This window comes from Protopterus annectens, chromosome 1.part2 (assembly GCF_019279795.1).
Source record: "Protopterus annectens isolate FY-2018-M chromosome 1.part2, PAN1.0, whole genome shotgun sequence".
Classification (NCBI taxonomy): Eukaryota; Metazoa; Chordata; order Ceratodontiformes; family Protopteridae; genus Protopterus; species Protopterus annectens.
In genome coordinates this window covers 495,665,096-495,684,924 of record NC_056727.1, presented here as the reverse complement: position 1 = coordinate 495,684,924, position 19,829 = coordinate 495,665,096, and the positions used below count along the sequence as shown (strand labels likewise).

Sequence of the window (19,829 nt, the reverse complement as noted above, 5' to 3'; positions counted from 1 at the left end):
GTGAGGTGGCAGTGCTAACCATAGCTTTGTATTGATGTGCTGTATACCACTGTTGTAGTAATAGCCAAAGTATACAGTAGCAGCATTGTGATGTGCTACTCTGTTGGAAATGGTAATGCTGAATGCTTATTTTGTGTATTTCTGTATTATGTTGAGTTTGGTTTACTATTCCTGTATCAAGACCTCCACCCCACCCCCAGTACAGTAGTAGTTTGCCTTTGTAAGTGAATGTGTAGCATGCAGCAGTTGGGTGCAATGTGCAGTACTGGAATGTAAAATTCAAGCAAACAGTTGCTAAACTGCTGGCTTTAGATTGTACTGTAACCTTTGAGAAAAGTGTTAAGAAGCATTTCACTGTTTTTTTTTTTAATTATTTTTCTTTTGTTTGTTTTGATACTACTCACATGAGCTGTGCAAGTGTTAATGGGACTACTTGGTTTCAGCCACTTCATCTTTCTCCATTTAGTATTACTGTATTTGAAATCAGGTATATATTTCGTATTATTATTCGTATCATTTCACATTGTTGTGCACTTCACTGATTTTGCATACTGCATTTCCACTTCCTAAGCATTTGTAGTCCACATTGATGTTTAAATGCAGTTAAGCCTTTCTTATCAAGGATGTCTGTCTTTGTGTTTCCTGAAAGTTTTCCACTTGACCAGCCTTGGAGCATTTGAAATTTGTAAAGCCAGTAGATATTTTTCCTCTGTGTATTGACCGTAGTCTGGAAAGGAGGCATTTGCTGTAAGTTTTGTCTAAGTGTCTGGTGCTCTCTGGTTTGTGTAAGTAGCATTTATTTTTTAGGAGATATTCAAGGATAATGCAGCGATATTTAAATCTGAAGTCTTAAAGTGATAATTATAGTGAAACTTCACTGGAAACATCAAAAAGTGTAACATGCAGAAACATTTTAGTTTGTTTTCACCGTAAGTTTCATATGTTGCTTTTCTCAGCACTTAGTACGCACGTTACTTAAATGGATTCCTTTATTACCTGTTTTTGTCCCCCCCCCTCTTGCTTCTTTCTTTTAGGTCTTTACCACAATGCCCTCATCCATCACTGGGTCTGTTAGCCTGTCCATTTTCGTCCCCTTGACTAATGCCAACCTTTTCAAGATGGAGTCGGCATGGAACTTAAGGGCATCATTTTGGATCTTACTGACAACTGCTTTCATGAGAGGCATGGGTTTTTTTTTGTTGTTGTGACCTACTGTCTTGTCTGTCCCTTGCATCCATTTTGGAATCATCCAAGGGCAACTCCCCTCTTCAGGGATCATTGCAAGGACACCCACATGACTGTGCACCACTCCTGGATGGGCATGCCCCATCCCTCCCTGAAGATCCGTCTGTTACTTGAGCCATTAATCAAAATGGGCTAGGCTGTAGTCATGGCTTAATCTCTGTATGCCACCAGAATGGTTGTATTTACGACGTTTATTAAAACATTACACATATGCAGAAAGATTTGCACAGTTTTCAGTTTCCTGCATGTAGGGCAATTTTGACAAAATAAATGCTTCACTGTACAAGATGAATGAGGTGATCAGTTTATTTAAAAGTACAACTGTCTGCATTTGTTTACACTGTAGTCATCATTTTACCATTTGAACTTTTATAATGCTTCCACAAACTTGGATGTAAACTGCTTGTTTAGGCCTGCATCTACATCTGTGTAATCATCAGCTGAGTATAATTTGAGACCAGATAGATATTTTTGCTTAGCACTTTTCTTGATTTGCATGCAATGAAATTGTCATTAAATGAAACCTATTGTGATGTGAGTTTCTTCAGGTATTAATTTTTCTGGCTAGTTGTCACAGAGATTATTCTTGCAGAAAAAGTACAGCACATCTTTCAAAGGGAGGCATATTAGTAGAGAATAGAAGCCGAGTTTCTTTAGATTTTAATTCTTAGTAAGTGTTAGTATTATACTTTGAAGAGATTTAGTTAAAATCTTCTCAGATTGTAACAACTGACTTTCCTTGACAGGATACTTTACTCTCCTTGCAGATTCATCTGCCCACATTTCTAATATAAACTTTGTTTGCTCTACAGAAGACTCAAAACAGAGACCAAATGGCAAGGCCACCATCAGATGTAAATTCTGAATGTGGTAGAAGAGAAGGTGGACAGTTGCAGTCCACTCAAAGATCAAGTCGACCTGCAAGTTTTAGATCAGGGGCTCCTGACTTCATTTCGACCCAGTCCGGTGGTGACCGTGATGGTGAGGGGGATAATACTGTGCCCAGCAGCTTTAAGGGAGAACTGTCATTACCCCCAAGCCCCAGTACATTTGCCACCAGATCCCCACTCTTCAACTGTATGAGAAGGACCTCATTAGTATCTAGTGGATATTTCTTTGTAGACTTAGAATCCAGTATTGCCACAGTGGATGCTGACAAAACAACGCAGGCTCCAACCCCATCTAGCCTTGTCATCTCTCAGGCTCAGTACCAGGTATTTCAAGCAGATGGTAAGACCACACTTGTATCTTTTGTTCTTATTGGTGCATGTAGCTGCTAGCCACTAATGGTTAATACACTGGAAAGCACTTTTAAGTAAAACAGCATGTTTTTTCGAGTAGTGGTTCATTGCTTCCTAGACTTTTTTGTATTGACAAAATCAAGATCAGAATGCAACAAATGAGTGTTGCTGTTGTGGGTAATGAAGCAGAGACAACTGGTTTAAATGGTTCTTCTTGTGTGTGTTACCTTGTGTAACTAATGGAAGTAGGTGATCTCTGTTTGATATATTTATTTTCTTTTTTGCACATTTTAGGCCATATTCTGAGAAGATCTGTCATAATATACACACCAGATAGTATTAGTATGTTGTAAGATTCCTGTATAGTCATTGTGCAACTTTAAAATTAATAAGTTGCTTTCTTTTTGACTTTTTCAGTGGGTACAGTCTTGAATCATAACTGTATAGATTTTATTACATCTAAAGTCAGTACAACAACAAGTAGGATTATACCTCTTTGACTTATTTGACATGTAGTGCTTGTAAGAATTTTCAGTATACTGACCTACTTAAAGAAGTTGAATTATCTGAGAAGAACATGAACAGCAAATGCTTATTTAATTTTTGGTGATTGTTTTTGATTAGTTTGCCTTCTTTAATAATGAAGAAGGGCTGTGACTTACATTTTTGTTGTTTATTAACCTGTTTATATACTGAGAAGAAGTTAAACCAGATTAGGTCATTAGTAGAAAGATGTCTTGTTTGATTTATAATTAGATTATTGCTCATTTTTATTATTTTACTTTAAAGTGTCAGTGAGGTTGTTTTTGGGCTGGTTGCTAAGAAAATCAGAGCCTGAGCTTATCCCAGAAGGTTTGCACGAGAGGTGGGTGATGAAACAATTATCTAGTTCTACAAAGATGGCGTCTGAGGTAGGCACTAGGTCCTATTTCATGTAATTTGGAAGTGACATAGATGCAATGTTATCTTATTAAACTAATGCCAGATTTTACGCACGTGGGTTATATCATACATAATAAAAATGGCCTTTTTGAAACTGGGCCGTTTGGACCGCAGAGCAGAAAATCACAAAGGTTTGTAAACATATTTGTTTGACAGACATGCTTTCTATTGATGTTATAGTGTCTGTTTTCTTTCCTAAGGTTTGTCAGATACTATTTGTTAAGTGCAATGTAGACATTTAAATATAAACAAGGGTACATAGATGCTAATTACAACAGTGATAAATGTGTGTGACAACTACAAAGTTTTCCATTGTTGCATAATGTATGTAAAAGATAACAATATAATGGTTATAAGTACTGCAACATATTGGAAAACACTACATTCCAGTAAATATGTCCATGTAAATCAAAATATAGACTACAACAGTCAGTCTAGAACACACGATAGCAACAACAAAAAAAGGAAGGTATTCACATCCTCCATCAACTGGGAAAACTACTCAAGCACCAATGCACTGGCCCAGCACTTCCTGGAATTCATCAGTTCAAGTGCCCTGGACCAGCTCAGTCTTACCCCCACTAGAGGATGCAACATCCTTGACATGGTTATTACTAACATGGGCAACCGTTGCTCTACACCAGTAGACAATTTATCCCTGGTTAGAGACGGCCACAAACTAATTACCATGGAAACCCCCCCCCCCCCAAAGGTATTCACCATGAAAAACTAAAACTTCTCCAAAGCTGACTTTGGACTCCTAAAAACAGAGGTGGCTAACTTCACGGTACCCATGCCAATGGAAAATAGATGCATGACTGCCGAATCACACACCAATGCACTGTACGGATACGTACATAAATGCATGGAACTAGCCATACCCAACAGAGCCAAGATGCTCTCCTCCAAAAAAAGAAAGCCAGTCTGGTTGTCCCCTGCCATTAATAAACTCTACAAGAGAAGGAAGAAACTGTTGCAGAAAAAGGTGAAGTCCCAAGACAGGAAAAATTCCCATATTAGTCTCAACAAAAAGTTGAGTTCCCGCATCAAAACCTCCAAAGCCAGCTATGAAGGCAGAATTGCGGCAGAGACTAAAAACAACCACAAAGCCTTCTTTAGTTATGTCAAGAATCTCCATGGCAATACCCAGATTTGCTCTGAGTTACTACACAATGGTGCTTTCTGTACTGAGCCAACAGATATTGCCAACATACCAGCCGACAGATGCAGTGCCAACTTTACCCCTTTCAAAGGAACAATCTCAATACCAGAAGAATGCCAGGCACCCTGCATTACTGCAGCACAGGATAAGGCTGCATTGTCTAAGGCCAAGAATACAGCTTCCATGGGACCCTACAATATCCCTGGCTGTGTTCTACATGAATTATAAAGTGAACTGGCACCATGTCTGTGTGCTCTGTTCACTCACAGCCTCACCTCAGGCATTGTCCCTACCGAATGATGCACTGCTACAGTCATCCCTCTTCATAAAGGAGGAGCGACTACATAACCTGGAAATTATCGCCCCCATTAGCCTGACAAGTAAATGTAAGGCCGTGGAGCGCATCATCATGGACCTAATTAACAAGGATATAGGGAATTTCCAAACTCTAGATCCCACGCAATTTGGTTTTGTGAAAGGTAGATCATGCATACTCAACCTGATTGACTTCTTTGAGTCAGTCACCAGAGCGGTGGATGAAGGTAAGGCAGTTCATACAGCCTACTATGATGTGGCCAAGGAGTATGATACCATTACTCACTCAGGAATTATTGATAAACTCACCAAAATAGGCATCAACCCCTGTATCATTATGTGGGCTGTGAATTGACTCACAGATAGAACACACAGTGTGAAAGTAGCGGACTCCAAGTCAGACTGCCGACCAGTCACGAGTGGAGTTCCACAGAGATCAGTCCTGGGTCCTCTACTGTTTGCCATCTACTTGTTAGAAGTCCAGGCCAATACGGAGGGACTCTGGCTGACCAAATCTGCAGATGACTGCAAGCTGGGAGCCATTATTATCTCCCCAAGTGATGCAGACATCCTACAGAAAGGCCTCACTGAGACCAGTGACTGGTGGTGAAACCATGGCCTTAAGCTTAATACCAAAAAATTTGTCATCATCCCCTTTGGGGAAAAATCAGTTCCCACTAATTACTACATCAATGGGAGCCCACTGAACACTGAAGGTGTTATAACAGATTTGGGGACACAGGTTGACAGCAACCTCTCCTTTGACCACCACATTGCCACTGTGGTTAGAGAGTCTTTCTATGTGGCACATCTCATTACCAAGGATTTTGCATCCAGGAAGAAAGAGGTCCTCATATCTCTCTACTCTTCCCTCATTAGACTAGTCATAGAGTATAATGCCCCATTTGGCGTGTACCTCACTAGACACCTGCATCAGATGGAGAGGTCACAAAAGTACCTCACGAAGAGGATCCTAGGCCTTAAATACATGTTCTACATGGACAGACTAAAAAAACTCTAGCTAATCTCATCTCTTATTGTCTACTAAGAGGCGATGTTTGCTTAAAATAACAAAGCCATGTCTGACCCAGCTCTGTTAGAAATGCTACATCTAAAGAGATCCTAATCCCTCCACACCACACGCTCCAGAGACCTCAACCTCATTACCACAATCAACAGAACATGCTGGAGGGACAGGTTCATAAACCAGAGACTGCCCATGCTCTGGAATAGACTTCCCATACATGTCAAGCAGAGCAGCTCACTAGCCCTCTTCAAGAGAAATCTTGATAAGTTGATGGGAAGTAGAAAGTTCACCCCAGGGATCACTCCAGTGGCTCTACTTGATAGATTGATGGGCAGCACAATGCCAGAGCACTTCTATGGGCTAGGCTTATAAAGACTCCAGGGCCATTAGCCTAGGACACACTTATGAACCATGTAGAACAACAGACGTTTCTTATGTAGCGTGCATGAGGTGGGATGGGTGACAGCTACATTTTAATGCCTACATATGAGCAAGACCTAATAGAAAGCACACGTTATGAATCAGGAGAAACACAGAGTTAGAAGATAGAGCAGAAAGAAAATAGAGGTGTCATACGGGAGTAGGAAGTAGAAAAACTGGAGACCTGAATGAGGAGTGAAGAGAAAAATCTCATTTAACAATAGTCCAGAGGGAGGGTGGCCTACTGGTTAAGGTGTTTGCCTTACAAACACATAGTGCAGGGTTTGAGTCTCACAGGGGATGATTGGCTAGGCTTGTAATGGCTCACAAGGGCAGTTAGCCTAGTACTAACCTATGAACCCATGAACCGAGATTAGAAGAGTAAGTGAAGGTAGCCTAACAGAGTGAGGGTTTATGTAATTAAATGCAACAGAAAAAAGGAAGCAAGTATGGATATTGTGAGGTGAGGAATCAGCAAGGCTTCACTTAATGTCTGTCTGCACAATGGCCAATTGCATTTACATCCACTTGTACAGTATAGACATGAATGCGGTCAGGTGTTATGTGGAAAGGCATTAAGTGGCACACATCTGTAGTAATACTGTATCATATTTTCTATTTCATTAATTTTTATTTTCCATAATTTTTTTTCTTTAACATCTCATTACGTCATTTAAACATGTTTTTCCACTTTTGATTTTTTAACATATCCCAATGCTGCTAATATTTGTATTTTAGTAAATTTGATAACTTTTCACTTTTATCATTTATCCAGAACAAAACCTTATACAGATTCAAAGAGGCATCATAAACAGTTGGTTTTATTAATCCTAAATCTCTATCTTCCTTGCCCATGTGGAAGACTCTTCTCTTCACTGGATTTGGTCTTGAACCCCTTATATAAGAAAAAAATACACCCAGTGTTTCTTTTTCATAGATTATTGGCAACATATAGGCACTACCTAAATATACAATCTTTCCCAATATAATTGAGTTAATCAAATAGACCTTTGTATTAAACATTAGCCCATATGTTTTCCAAAAAACAACTGTCTTTCGGCTTTTCCTGGTTAGGGGTCGCCACAGCGGAACTCCGGTCCGCTAATGATTGGCAGTATATTTTTACGTGCTGGCTTGCCGGGCCTAATGCACAACCTTCAACGAAGGAACGCCCCTTCATGCATGTCGACACACAGAAGACGCTCTGAGAATCGAACGTGCAACGTCTAACTGTGAGGCGACAACGCTACCGCAGCACCACCACCGCAGTCCATTTTCCAAAAACAACAAAGCTCATTATTTCATTTAGTATCCTATTCCATTGTTCCTCACTGACATTTTTAACCACCAAATCTTATTCCTGACACAGTGATTTTCTTTCATCGAGAAATATACTCCTCCTATCTTTCCTGTATCACTCAGTCTTTTTTTTTCTTTCAAGTCATGCCTATTGTATTTAATCATTGATATAGATAATATATAACTTCTTTCATCCTGACTTTGTTTCTCATAATCAATATAATATCATCTGCATAAATAAATGACTGGATTTTTTTCTCTCTTCATTACTAATATAATTAGCATGTCTGACTTATACATTCTTAACTAATGCAAATAATATACTTGTCAAAGGACATACCTAATGTATGCCATTGTTTGTATCTATTTCTTTGCTTAACCATCCATTCACTAAAATTCTTATTTTTTTATTACGCGCAGAATAACATACGTTCTTAATTTTCTTACTAATGTTATACTCTTCCATAATTGTCCAAAAAAGTTTATGTACTGTATCAGAAGCTTTATTGTAATGTATTATAAACAGGACGGATGACACTGAAATGATGATGATATCATCCACACTTTCTCTTACTATGAATAATAATTCATGACATCCTTTTCCCTTTAAAGTATGTATGCTATCTTCCATAATACTTTTTGTTTTACTTTCCATTCTCTTCAGAGTTATTTCTGTAAAACGTGTATCATCTGTATTGTTTAATACTGTAGGTCTGCAATTTTCAATTTTATGTTTATCTTCCCTTTTCCATACATACTTAAATATACCACTGCATAAGTCTTTATGCATAACCTTTAATAAACACAGACTAACACTGATGTTCCAATTCCAGTAACTGTGTCAGTGCTCCAACAAATAGCTCACCTTTGCTACAGAAAGCTGTGGGTTCTGTTCTCACACCAGGTAGCTCAATTACTGACACGGCTGTGTAGCCTAAGAGGATCACCTATTCATAACTTTTAAGAAGTATTTTTTTTCTGCCAATCCTTAAAATTCTTATAAAATTGGTATCCTATTCCATCTGATCCTGAAACTGACCTTATCTAATTTATCTAAGGATATCTCATTTTCCAATTCCTTATTTTCTTGTTCTGTCAGTTTTTAACATGCCATTATTTTTTGTACTTTCTATTTTGAAACATTTTCTTTACTTAACTTATTATGATATTCATAATTTGTTCCTGAGATCTTCTTATCTCTCCTTTGTCATCTTTCATTTCTCTCGTTATACTAGTATTCGGTAAGCACATAAGCTGATACCTCTTGTTTTTATCTTGAAAAATAATATCTTTGCTTAAATAATAATACTTTAATTTTTCCCTTGATTCTTTTTATAAATTCTTTGTTCTGTGACATATTATACCATTCCTTTCCAAATCCTTTAAGTCAACGGTATACATTGTTTTATAGTTTAATTTTTTCAACGTTTCTTACATCTGACTGCCATTCCTGGGTGGGGGGGATTTTTTATTTTTCTTACAAACCTAGCTACCACTCAGACCGGTTGTTATAAGATATTATACTGGAAATGTGATCTTTCCATAAACACATATTTAATTTTTTCATTTTTGTCTAATAATTCCTCATTTATTCTTTTTATTCCTTTTCCCAGTCTGATATTTATTATCTTGTATTTCTGTCAACATGGATGACTGATCTGAAAAGCCTGTTTCAAGTGCCTCTCCCTTAGCTATACTTAAACACTGTGATGTAATGTATTTCTATCTTATAAATAACTCGTCTATATGTCCACAAATTATTATTCCAAATCTTTAAATTGTCACATTTTATAACTTTAAACATTTTCTTAACACCATTTCCTTTTTTCCTCTCAAATCCCAGATAAAATCTCCTGTTAATATTATATTCATATTAATTACTACATACTCCAAAATTTTATGAAACAGTTTTTCCTTTCTTTACTTGTACATAAGCATACAGTGCTGATTGTGCCATCCAAGATCTACAGTAGTTAACCTTCACATCATTTCCAATGTTATGTTCAGTATTTTTACTGACTTTCTACAAAGTACAATGATGCCTGAACATAGTTCCTTTTCTAGGTTCCATATTGTATCTCCTCCCCAAAGTTTCTTTGTTTGTAATCTGTCTTCATGTGTCAAAAATCTTACATCTTCCAATATCATTAGGTAAACATCACACTTACTACACCAATTTAGGATTCCCATTCTTTTACTTATATTTTTGGTACTATTTACATTTACTGAAAGCAGTCTAAAGTTGTCATTATGTTTCTGCTGTAGCTTACCAGAAATTGTATATTTATCTCGTTTGCATTATCAATTTCCTTTCTTCTTCTGTTTTATACTTATCCCTTTAAATTTTCTTTTTCTGTCTCTTACCCTTTTGCCAGCAGAATTTGTTTTGCCTTTCACTATTTTCCAGTTCATATCTTCCTCATCGTTTAGTTCAGAACCTTCTTCTATGTTATCTTTTTTATTTTTCTCTTTATCATTATCTTTATTTTTACCCTGATCTTGCTTCCCTACTTCCTCTTATCTTTTACTGAGACTATTTCTTCTCATTGTATACTGTTCTTACTTTTATCATCTTCTCCTTCATCCTCCTTTTTCTCTAGATTACAGTCCATCCATAAATGCCCAATTTTTTTACATTTATAACATTTGATTTCACACTGTTTTTGCATCATAATCACAGTTACATATCAAATGATTATCTTTTTCATAGGAAAAAGCATGTTTTTGGTCATCCCCAGTATTTTAGAATACATCGGTTACCCTCTACATTTATCATACTAGGGATATGAACATTTTTTTCTTTTTCCGTTTTCATTACAAAATGACAGTCCCATGCACCAGTCCATAATCCCCTGTTGTCGTAGACATTGCTAATGTTCATAAATTCGTTCACCTCATGAAATATCTTTTCCACTCTCCAGCTTGCTCTGCCACAGCAAGTCACCCAAAATGCCACCCCTCAGCCTTCCTGATTGGAGGGTTGTACTAACACATTCATCATTGTTTTGAATGTTTGCTTCTGATGAAACAAAAAATTCTGCTAAAATACCTCCTCGGAATCTTGTAGAGTGTCAAACACTGCACCAGCATTCGCCTCTGTGCTGTCTGCCATCTTGGATCTCCATGAGTGCTGTTTTCCCAGTTGCCACTGCACTGAGAATGGAACAGGCACTTTCTTAATGGGTAGGGGAAAGGGCCTCTGAAAAGAGGTTACTCACCTAGTAAGACTAGCCCAGTCAACAGAGGATAAATTAGTAAAAATAAATAAATCACACCCCTTAGCATTTATTTTATTTATCTGATTGAGTAGTTTCCATAATTTCTTTGGGCGAATGACCTTCCACATAGGAGACATACCGAGATAAACAAACCAGTTTTTGTTTTGGGGCAGCATAAAATAATTTAGACCCTTTCACAGCCTACAGATTCTTTCTATGAGTATCTTTCCATCGCTGTTTTTCTGTATGAGATCTTTGCCCCATTTGATTACTTTTAACATTATGCAGAAACAGTGTTTTGATTCAACATGTTGAACATTATCTTTAACAATCTTGGAGAAGAAGGAGAACTATATATATCATTAGGAAAGAGAAATGCATGAACTTGAGTGAGGAGTTTTGTAGAATTACTTAAAATGTAACACAAGGAAGACTTTGTTCATGAAGAAAGGCATGAGATACAAGAATAGACTATGTTTACAGAGAAAGTGCAAGTAACTGGGCGGACTAAAGCCCAAACATTCCTGAAATAAGCATCTAGGGTTGATACACAGTGCAGTAAGAGGAATGCAGAGCTACATACTACATGCTAAGCAGAATCTCTGAATTTTGCAGTAGAGAAATTGAACTAGATAGACAAATATAGATGTCCTTAAGCTACCTTCAGTTTCTGGATTTTAGTAACTAGATGATGTCATATTTCAAGATCTTGTTTTGATAGGTCATTATAAAACTGGTTTGATTTAGGTTGATATGGTGGCTCATATTAGTAGTGTTAATATTCTTTCTGCTTTGATTATTCTTCTGTTCTTTGTAATGTGGTAATTAGAACAGTCATTTAGCTAGAAGATTGAAAAAGCCTCCAGTTGTATTTTCACCAAGTGAAAGCAGCTTGAAAGTGAATTTCATGTCATGTATTGACTCCTGCAGAGGCTTTGAAGAATCACTCAGGTGCAAGAAGTTTTCTCTTTCTTCTTTGCAGCCGTTTTACATTTTTCAACCAACATGTTCTTGTATAATATATTCCTTTCTGTTAATTATGTCATATATCTGAGGCCTGTGGTAATTTGCATTTTCTGTAGTCAGAATTTCTGTATTACAGTAATATTAAAACTTATGCCATGTATTAACTGTATGAAGCTAATCTGAACAAGTGTGCTTGTATTGAAAGCTCTCTTCCATTCTGGTCTGAGGACATTCACATTTAAGGAGAGTAGAGGTTTAGAAAGCATTTTTTCAAAACCATAGATGGTGCACATTTGTAAAATAAACTTTGGAGGACTATTGATTTTCTTCAGGAAAGTTTGAGTGAATTGGCTAGACTCATGCTTGCAGTAGCTGCTCCCTAATATGCACATATATGATAAGAAAGGATATGTATTTTATCCAGCATGCAGATGTAAACTATTCTTATATTCACTTATTGTTGCTCTAGTGGAATTAAATATGCTTACGTGAAATACACTTTCTAACACTCATGCGTACAACAGCAGCATTCTTTAGAAAGTAGTTTCACTTTTATTCCGCTGTTCTCCTTCTATATCCTTCTGTTTTGTTTAATAGATAAATACGAGAAAAGTGTACAAGTTATCATAAATTAACGCAAAATGACTGTTTCATGTATTATTGTTACACTGGATCGTTTCTCCCCAGGCCCCCTCTGAAAATGTGTTCCATTCCAAGTTGGACTTTCTTGGTACAGTAAACTCTCAGTTAACCGTCACCCATGGGGATTGGTAGATGCTGGATGACTGTAGTTTCTGGTTGCTTGAGAGTTACTATTAAAAATAGGCCTGACTAATACTGTACCTTACACTGTTTGTTTGGTTTGGCTTGTTCTCATGTTAGGGAGAGGGGGAATGTATTCATATCTTCCTTTTTAAAACTCTAAACTCTAAAAATGTAAGGTATGTTTCTGCGGGGGGCAGAAAGTACAACATGTGAAAATTGTACTGTATTAATTCCATTTTTTGCTGGTTGCTTGAGTTCTGGTTAACTAAGAGTTTACTGTATAGAAATGTAAATAAAATAAATAGTAAATAAATGTCCATCACAGCATCTCCAATAGGCATGACTCCAGCCTTGGCCTTGTGACAGCATGCAGACTGGAGGCATATGAGAATTGGCAAAGGACAGCAGATTTGCAACAAGCATTTGTTATCGAAATTTCCATGAAGAAAAGCATCAGATACAAAAATGGATTATGCTTATGGAACGTACATTTAAATGGGGTACAGTGTGTGTCCTGCTAGTGTCATCGTTAAAAGCTGGATGTTATCAGTGACAAATCTTTTGTCCAACTGCACTTTAAAGCTGTATTGGTTTTGTTTACACTGTAAACTATGGATATGAATTCAGAGATGCACAGTATGCTTCCATTAATCTTATTTTTATTTTTACTAATTTTTGCGGTGCTGTTTAGACTACACAATTTTCCATCTTTCCAGTCAAATTGTTTCTGAGTAGTAAAACATTCACCATTCCCTTAACCTATCCCTGTGTTATTTTACTGTTGTGAGCAAGCTATGAAACCTTCCATGTATCTTTAGGGCAAATAAACTGAAAATAACTGCCTAATTTTTCATTTTATTAGACACACAGGGTAGTTGCTGGGGTGGGGTTGTGGTTAGGGTTATGTAAAAAGTGGTTTTGCTTTTGTATTTTTGGGATTGTGCTTATATAAAATAAGGTTATATGTTTAGTTGTTTAATTTCAAATTTATTTTAAAATTCCCAACTTGACCTTCCAAAACTAACATGCAAAATTAAAGCAAAAAATAATTTGATGTTAAAAATAGCAAATGTCATTGGATTCCTTGTATGGACATGACTTTGGACAAAGTCATGTAGACATCATGGCCGGTATTGCACTTTACTGACGGCTTAATTTTTAATAATTTCCCATAAAAAGCAAGAACGTGCTGGCTGTAGAGAAGTTCTGACTTGGTTGACGAGTTTTTCAGAGCTGTTCTACATTTGTTTGTGTGTATAACACATCATGCTATTTAGTTTTCCTTCCTGCAGAGAGTTTAAGTGAGTTTGGTGATCTCAGTGATCTAGGAGTATCGAGTAGTTTGAACCTGAAGGGTAAAGCAAACTTAATTGTAATGGCCACACTTTGTTGTTGCTTGGGAGTTATGAGGTCATAATTATGCTGTGCGGCATTGCCAAAAAAATTGCAAGTGGCTTAGGCCAAAGTGCTATAAGGGATGTTAGAACTGGGACTTGGGAACTCCTGGGACTTGGGATAACCCTCTTTCTTAATTAAGAAAAGTTGTTTTTCTGCCGGTTTAATTTCAAATTCAATGTTTTGAGAATGAATGGACTCTCACCAGCACTCTTTCCTTTCTGTGGAAAATATTTTTCCTGTGTCAGAACCCACTGATTTTTATAAAGTCAAAAAATGCATCAGGTCTGTTTTAAAATGTTTTATAACAACTACAAACTTCTGTAGTGGTGGTTGTTGATCATCTGCTTTTTCAAACCAGCTGGTTTCTCGTGTTGTATTCCCTGGAAGACTTTTGCCAAGGCTCCATGAGATTTTTATGCAACATTTTCATAAAAAGATTGCTAGTTTTGTTTAATTATGTTACTATATGTAAATTAATTTCTGGCATGTGGAAAAAGTCACCCACATGAGCTCTGTTTTATAGTCATTCTAATGACTGGTATATCTAAAGCTTGATTATTTACTTTATTGAGTAGGGTAGATCACCTTGGAACACTGGTTTATAGGGAAGAACTTTGAATACAAAAATGTGCACATTCGTAGTTAATAAGAGGTACAGTGTAGTTAATGACTTAAAGAAAGGGTTACAGTTTGGCACACTGCTAATACAAGAAACTGTAACTTTTCATGACATTATCGGTAGTCCATGTCTTTGTGTTGCATTACAAAAGCCAATGCCAATGTTTATACTAGGTAGTTATCTTTTGTGTGCATCGTTATTAAGTTCCAAAGTGCAAGTTATTTATAGCTGCCCATTTACAGATACAATTTACTAATTGTCCATGCTGTGCAGTTTTGAACTGTGTTGTAGTCTGAATAGGTTCCTAAACTTAATTTAAAGGTGCACTGGCTACAAAACCTACTTAAATCTTGTACTTTGAGCTTCAGTTGAGGGCACCATTAGCAGATGTGGTTCTAAATTTTTTCAGGATGTTGATTGCAGGTTGTGGTGATGGTTACACAGGACATGTGATTTTATTAGTTTGAAATGATGACCCAGAGAATCTAAGTACTTAAAGTGTAATACATCTCCTAAAGCACCCTGCATGTTTCTGTATTATTCATTTATACAGGGGGTTGTGGGTGAGAGGTGTCTGGCATTGCAGAATACATTCCAGATGGCAATGGTTTAAATCCTGTAGAGTTTTGCAGTGATGACTATGGTAATTTTGTGTTCCGTTGTTGAAGTTTGACATGCTGTATTTTTTTGATTATACGTTGCATTATATGTATTGATTAAGCAAGAAAGTATAGCATACTGTTCTGAGAATTCATTAATAGGCCTAGGGCAAGCTCTGATCCCATCATGTGATGAGACATGTTAGCTGTGATGAGGAAAGACCTCACTGTCTAATTTGCACGTCTCTGAATCAAATTTACTACTGCAGTGTATGTGTGTGTGTGTGTGTATGTATATATATATATATATATTTATATATATATATATATTTATATATATATATATATATATATATATATATATATATATATATATATGCGTGTGTGTATATACACACACACACACACACACACACACACATATATATATATATATATATATATATATATATATATATATACAGATCACACAGACACCACAATCCCTGTACCTATGCCTGCTGGCTAGTATCTCCCCCTCCACCCCCAATCCCCATAACAGTTTAAGTGCTGTTATGATACAGTTGTAGTTGTCCTGGTGGCTAGTGGCTCCCCACCCCAGTCACTGTTCTGCTGTAAGTGTCTTTATGGCACAGTTGTAGAATCCCTCAAGTCTAGTGTCCCACCCCCGATCCCCTACTGATGTGTGTGCTTTTGTTATGGCACTTGTCTGTACAGTGATCCTTGGTGTCCCTTATTCCTTCCCATCCCGATATTGGAGTCATTAAGGCACTTAACTGTGGAGTTATTCCTGCTGTGTAGTCTCCCCCCTTCCCCATACTGAAGTCAGTGCCATTGTGGCACTTAATTTCAAAGTTATCCCTGGTGTCTAGTGCCTCCCTGGATCCCCAAGATGTGGTCATTTTAGGTAGCTGAATGTGGCCTTTTGATCATGTTTACTACCTGAACATGGTGGGAACAGTCCTGCTGATGTACAAGGCTGAGCAATTTCATTGTATCGCTTGGTGTGTAGATGCCTTCCTGAAGGCGGTTCTGGGAGAGAGACCACATGGCTAATTTGCATAGGCATCTCCCCTGGACTATGTCATTAGCATTCAGCATGGCCACTGACCTAGCCCTACCCAGTGCTGCACATCTTTGTGCTAGAGAGCACTGTATTAGGGTCATTGCTGAATACCAAAAGCTTACTGTGGTGTATACACAAAGGTGTACATGCTGCGTAACATTCATTCGTAAATTCCCTCTTGAGTGTTACTGTAAGAACAACCTACCTCAGGGTGTGAATTTTGTTGGGATATATATATATATATATATAGCCAACATACTTTGACTAGAAGGTCTGTTTATGCATGATTAAGATTAGTGAATTTGAAAAGAAGAAACCCATTTCCAGTAACTCCAGTACCAAAGCGGATTTATTTATTTTTGGAAGGAATACAGAGAAAATTTACAAAGATAATTTTTGGGTTGAAAAATCTTCCATATCAAGCTACATTGGAACTTTTAGGTGTTTTTTTTTCTGTCAGTTATAGGTTTATGGGAAGAAAGTTGTATCTAGCTTATCGGGCATTAAGGAATGAGGAGCTCCAGTTACTACTAAACATTGAGATTACAGATTCTATTTAAATTACTAGGGAGTGTGCATTTAAAACTGGAAGATGTAGAGTTGCTGTTAGAGCAAATTCTCTGTCACATTCTGTGTTATGTATACAGAATAAACTCTCTCTATTAATTAGACAGTCAATCATCATATTTTTTAAAAAAGTCTTGATAACTAGGTTGATACTAAGGCTTATACATATTTATTGGAGTCTGCATTTTGACTTGGATTTTGCCCCAACACATTTTTTGTTGCAAGTGTTAGGACTGCTTTACAGTTGAAACCTTTGCAGGCTGCTGTACCTACCTTACTTTTCCTGTGATGTATTATATATCTACCTGCCTTCAGCAATCAAATACTGGCAGCTGACAAGTGTATTTACTTTTTGGGAAAGCACCAATAAACATACTGCTGTTTGGTTTGGATCCATTTCAGTTAGGCTACAAAAAGCATGAGTTGCTTTTGAAGGATAAAGATGAGGGCTTATATAGATGTTCTAAGCTATTCAGATCTCTTTGTATGCAATCTGCTGTTGTTTCCAACAGTCCTCTAACCCAAACATGATAGTGAAAGAGTTAGTGGGTCATCCTGCAAAATTTGTTGGAGTTCCTTCCATAATCATAGTGGAATCCGAGTTGAATTCTTAGTAGGGGACTCCCACGAGGTACAGGTTCCTCCTGCACCCCCCTCCCCAAGCCTCCCCTTGTATCCTGCCCTTCTTTGAATACATTGTGTGATAGTTTGGACCCCCCTGTAGGGCTGCCAAGCCTGTAATTGTACTTCTAAAGGCCCAGGAGTCTCTTGCAGTGTTTTCTGTTGCTTCTTTCTCTCCAGTGCTGCTGTACTGGGTACCCGTTTTGCCTTTTTTTTTTACAGACAGCCTGCCGTAGTGGGGAAAAGTGTGGATGCAACCAGCACCACTGTATATGGCCATGGCCTGCACAACATTGGTACTGCTTCTCTGGTCTTGATCAAGTGGAATGTGACTTGGATGAAGCATGGGCTTCACCTCTTCTATTACAGATGTCAGCCTGTTAGGTGGAGCTTCTAGCACTGGCCAGTTACACATCAGGTACTCCACTGCCTGCTTTTTCAGGCATTGGGTGTACAGGCATCACTGCTGCTTAACTTTTATATTCCTCCTTTAAGAATCTAAGGCCCTTTGGAGGATTCCTTGGAATGGCCATTTCCCACCACAGTATGTCCAACTTCCTTATCATTTTGGTGCTTTTCCCATTTCCAAAGAACAAGGAAGGAGGAATGCTGTGCCTTTTGGATGCTCCCAGACAAAGAAGATTTACTTGGACAGAACAAAAAGGGTTTTAAGGCAGGATGACCAGCTTCATGCCTGGTAAACAAAGAATACATATTTATAAACAAATCTTGCCCATGTATTTGGGGTGGGGGCTTTACATCACTTATGACTACCAAGACAAAATTTTACAATGCCATATTAGACTTCACTCCACAAGGCAGTTTCTGTTCAGCAGTCTTTTCAGAATTTCTAAATACATTTTTTCTGAGAAAGCAACATGAGCATCCATATACCTCTTTAGGTACTACAAGCTGGACATCCTGTCCAAGATATGGGCAAGCTTTCTCACAGCAGTTTTCCTTTAGTTCTCACTACAAATTCTATGGTTCATACTGCAGCATTGATTCTTACGATGAGCATGCTCATCATTACCATTGGTGTTCAAGTAAGATCATGGCTGCCACCATCCTTCCCCTGACTGTTTCTGTTTTGTTACTATTTTCAATGAAATTTTTCCTTGTCGTGGGGGTGCTCTCTTCCTTTGAAGTTCAGTATTCTTCTGAGTGTGGGACAGACTTCCTTGTGTACTTTGTGGGTTTGTGAAACATATTTGTTGATGACCTTTCTAGTTATTAAGAAATAAAATAAAAAGACATATAACAATCTTGACTTCCTTTCTGCTGTGATTCCAAAACTTCTCAGTTATTTCCAAGAACATTTTGATTCTGGGTTATGATATTCTTCTCTGGAAAGTCCATTTGACAGCATTTTTCAGCTACAAGTTAGGTCAAGATTACATTATTAACTTGGAAGACTTTCTGTTTAATAGCAATTACTTCTAGAGTAATACCATATCAAAGTCTGAAACCCTTTATGTAAAAAATTTAAAGAGGAAGGGCAATGTTCACTGTTGGCTCTTGTCCTGTACTTTTACCTAATTTGTTTGGTATCGTGGAACTCTGTAATTTGAGGCTTGAGATTCAATAGGTAATCAGTCAGAGCCCAGTGTTCAGTAATTGTTCTGCTGTTGAGTTCTGTGGAAAATCTGTGTTCTTGTGGGAGTATCATTGACATTTTATTCTGCTATTTTTTTCTGTAGTGCTGCAGGCATGGCTATGGCAGAGTTGCTGCCATTAGTTGCACTAGTTATGGACAAAAAGATAGTCAGAAGAGCTCAAGAAGTGCAAGAGTGGGCCAATAGGATAAGCACTTCAGATGTGTAACATGCATAGGAGAGACCCATTTTTAGGACTTTCTAATATTTGCATCTTGTTTAAACCATCTACTCTTGTGGATCATAATAGTCATTTGTAGCTAGAGAAGATCAAGGCTAAGCCCATCCAAATGCTTCAAGGACTTTGCTCCATCTGCTTCTGCTTCCACCAAACCAGTTTCAGAGCTCCAGGGAATTGACATATGATTGAGGCAGATTCTGATTTCCCACTAAGAAGGCTAAAGCAGAGGTTTCTACCCAACCCATCCAAGGCTGTCTGTCTTTAAGAATGCTGCTGTCCCCAGAAGTTGACCCAGCAACATCTCCTGTGCTGTTTCTGAGCCTTAGCTTTGAACCTCTAGGCTGCATGTGGTAAGGTCTATCACTCCAGACATCCCATATCTGAAAAGCTTGATTTGTAATATATGGGAGGCATGTTTGACAACATAGCACACTTGGTTCCAGGTTTCTTCTTCCCTGAACATAGTGAGCTCCCTGTTTGCCATATCTGTTGCACCTGACCCCATAATTTCCTCACCAGGCCT

General features: G+C 37.7%; 1 protein-coding gene across 2 annotated transcripts in view; it reads left to right on the top strand.

Annotated features, from left to right (window-relative positions):
• Nucleotides 1-19,829, top strand: part of BCL2L11 (BCL2 like 11) — a 345,403-nt gene that overhangs the window by 9,000 nt on the left and 316,574 nt on the right. For both annotated transcript variants that reach the window (XM_044057194.1, XM_044057199.1), the window contains exon 2: nucleotides 2,058-2,475. In XM_044057194.1, coding sequence (XP_043913129.1) covers nucleotides 2,079-2,475 — 397 coding nt within the window. In that variant the 5' untranslated portion in view covers nucleotides 2,058-2,078. The remainder of the gene's footprint in view (nucleotides 1-2,057; nucleotides 2,476-19,829) is intronic.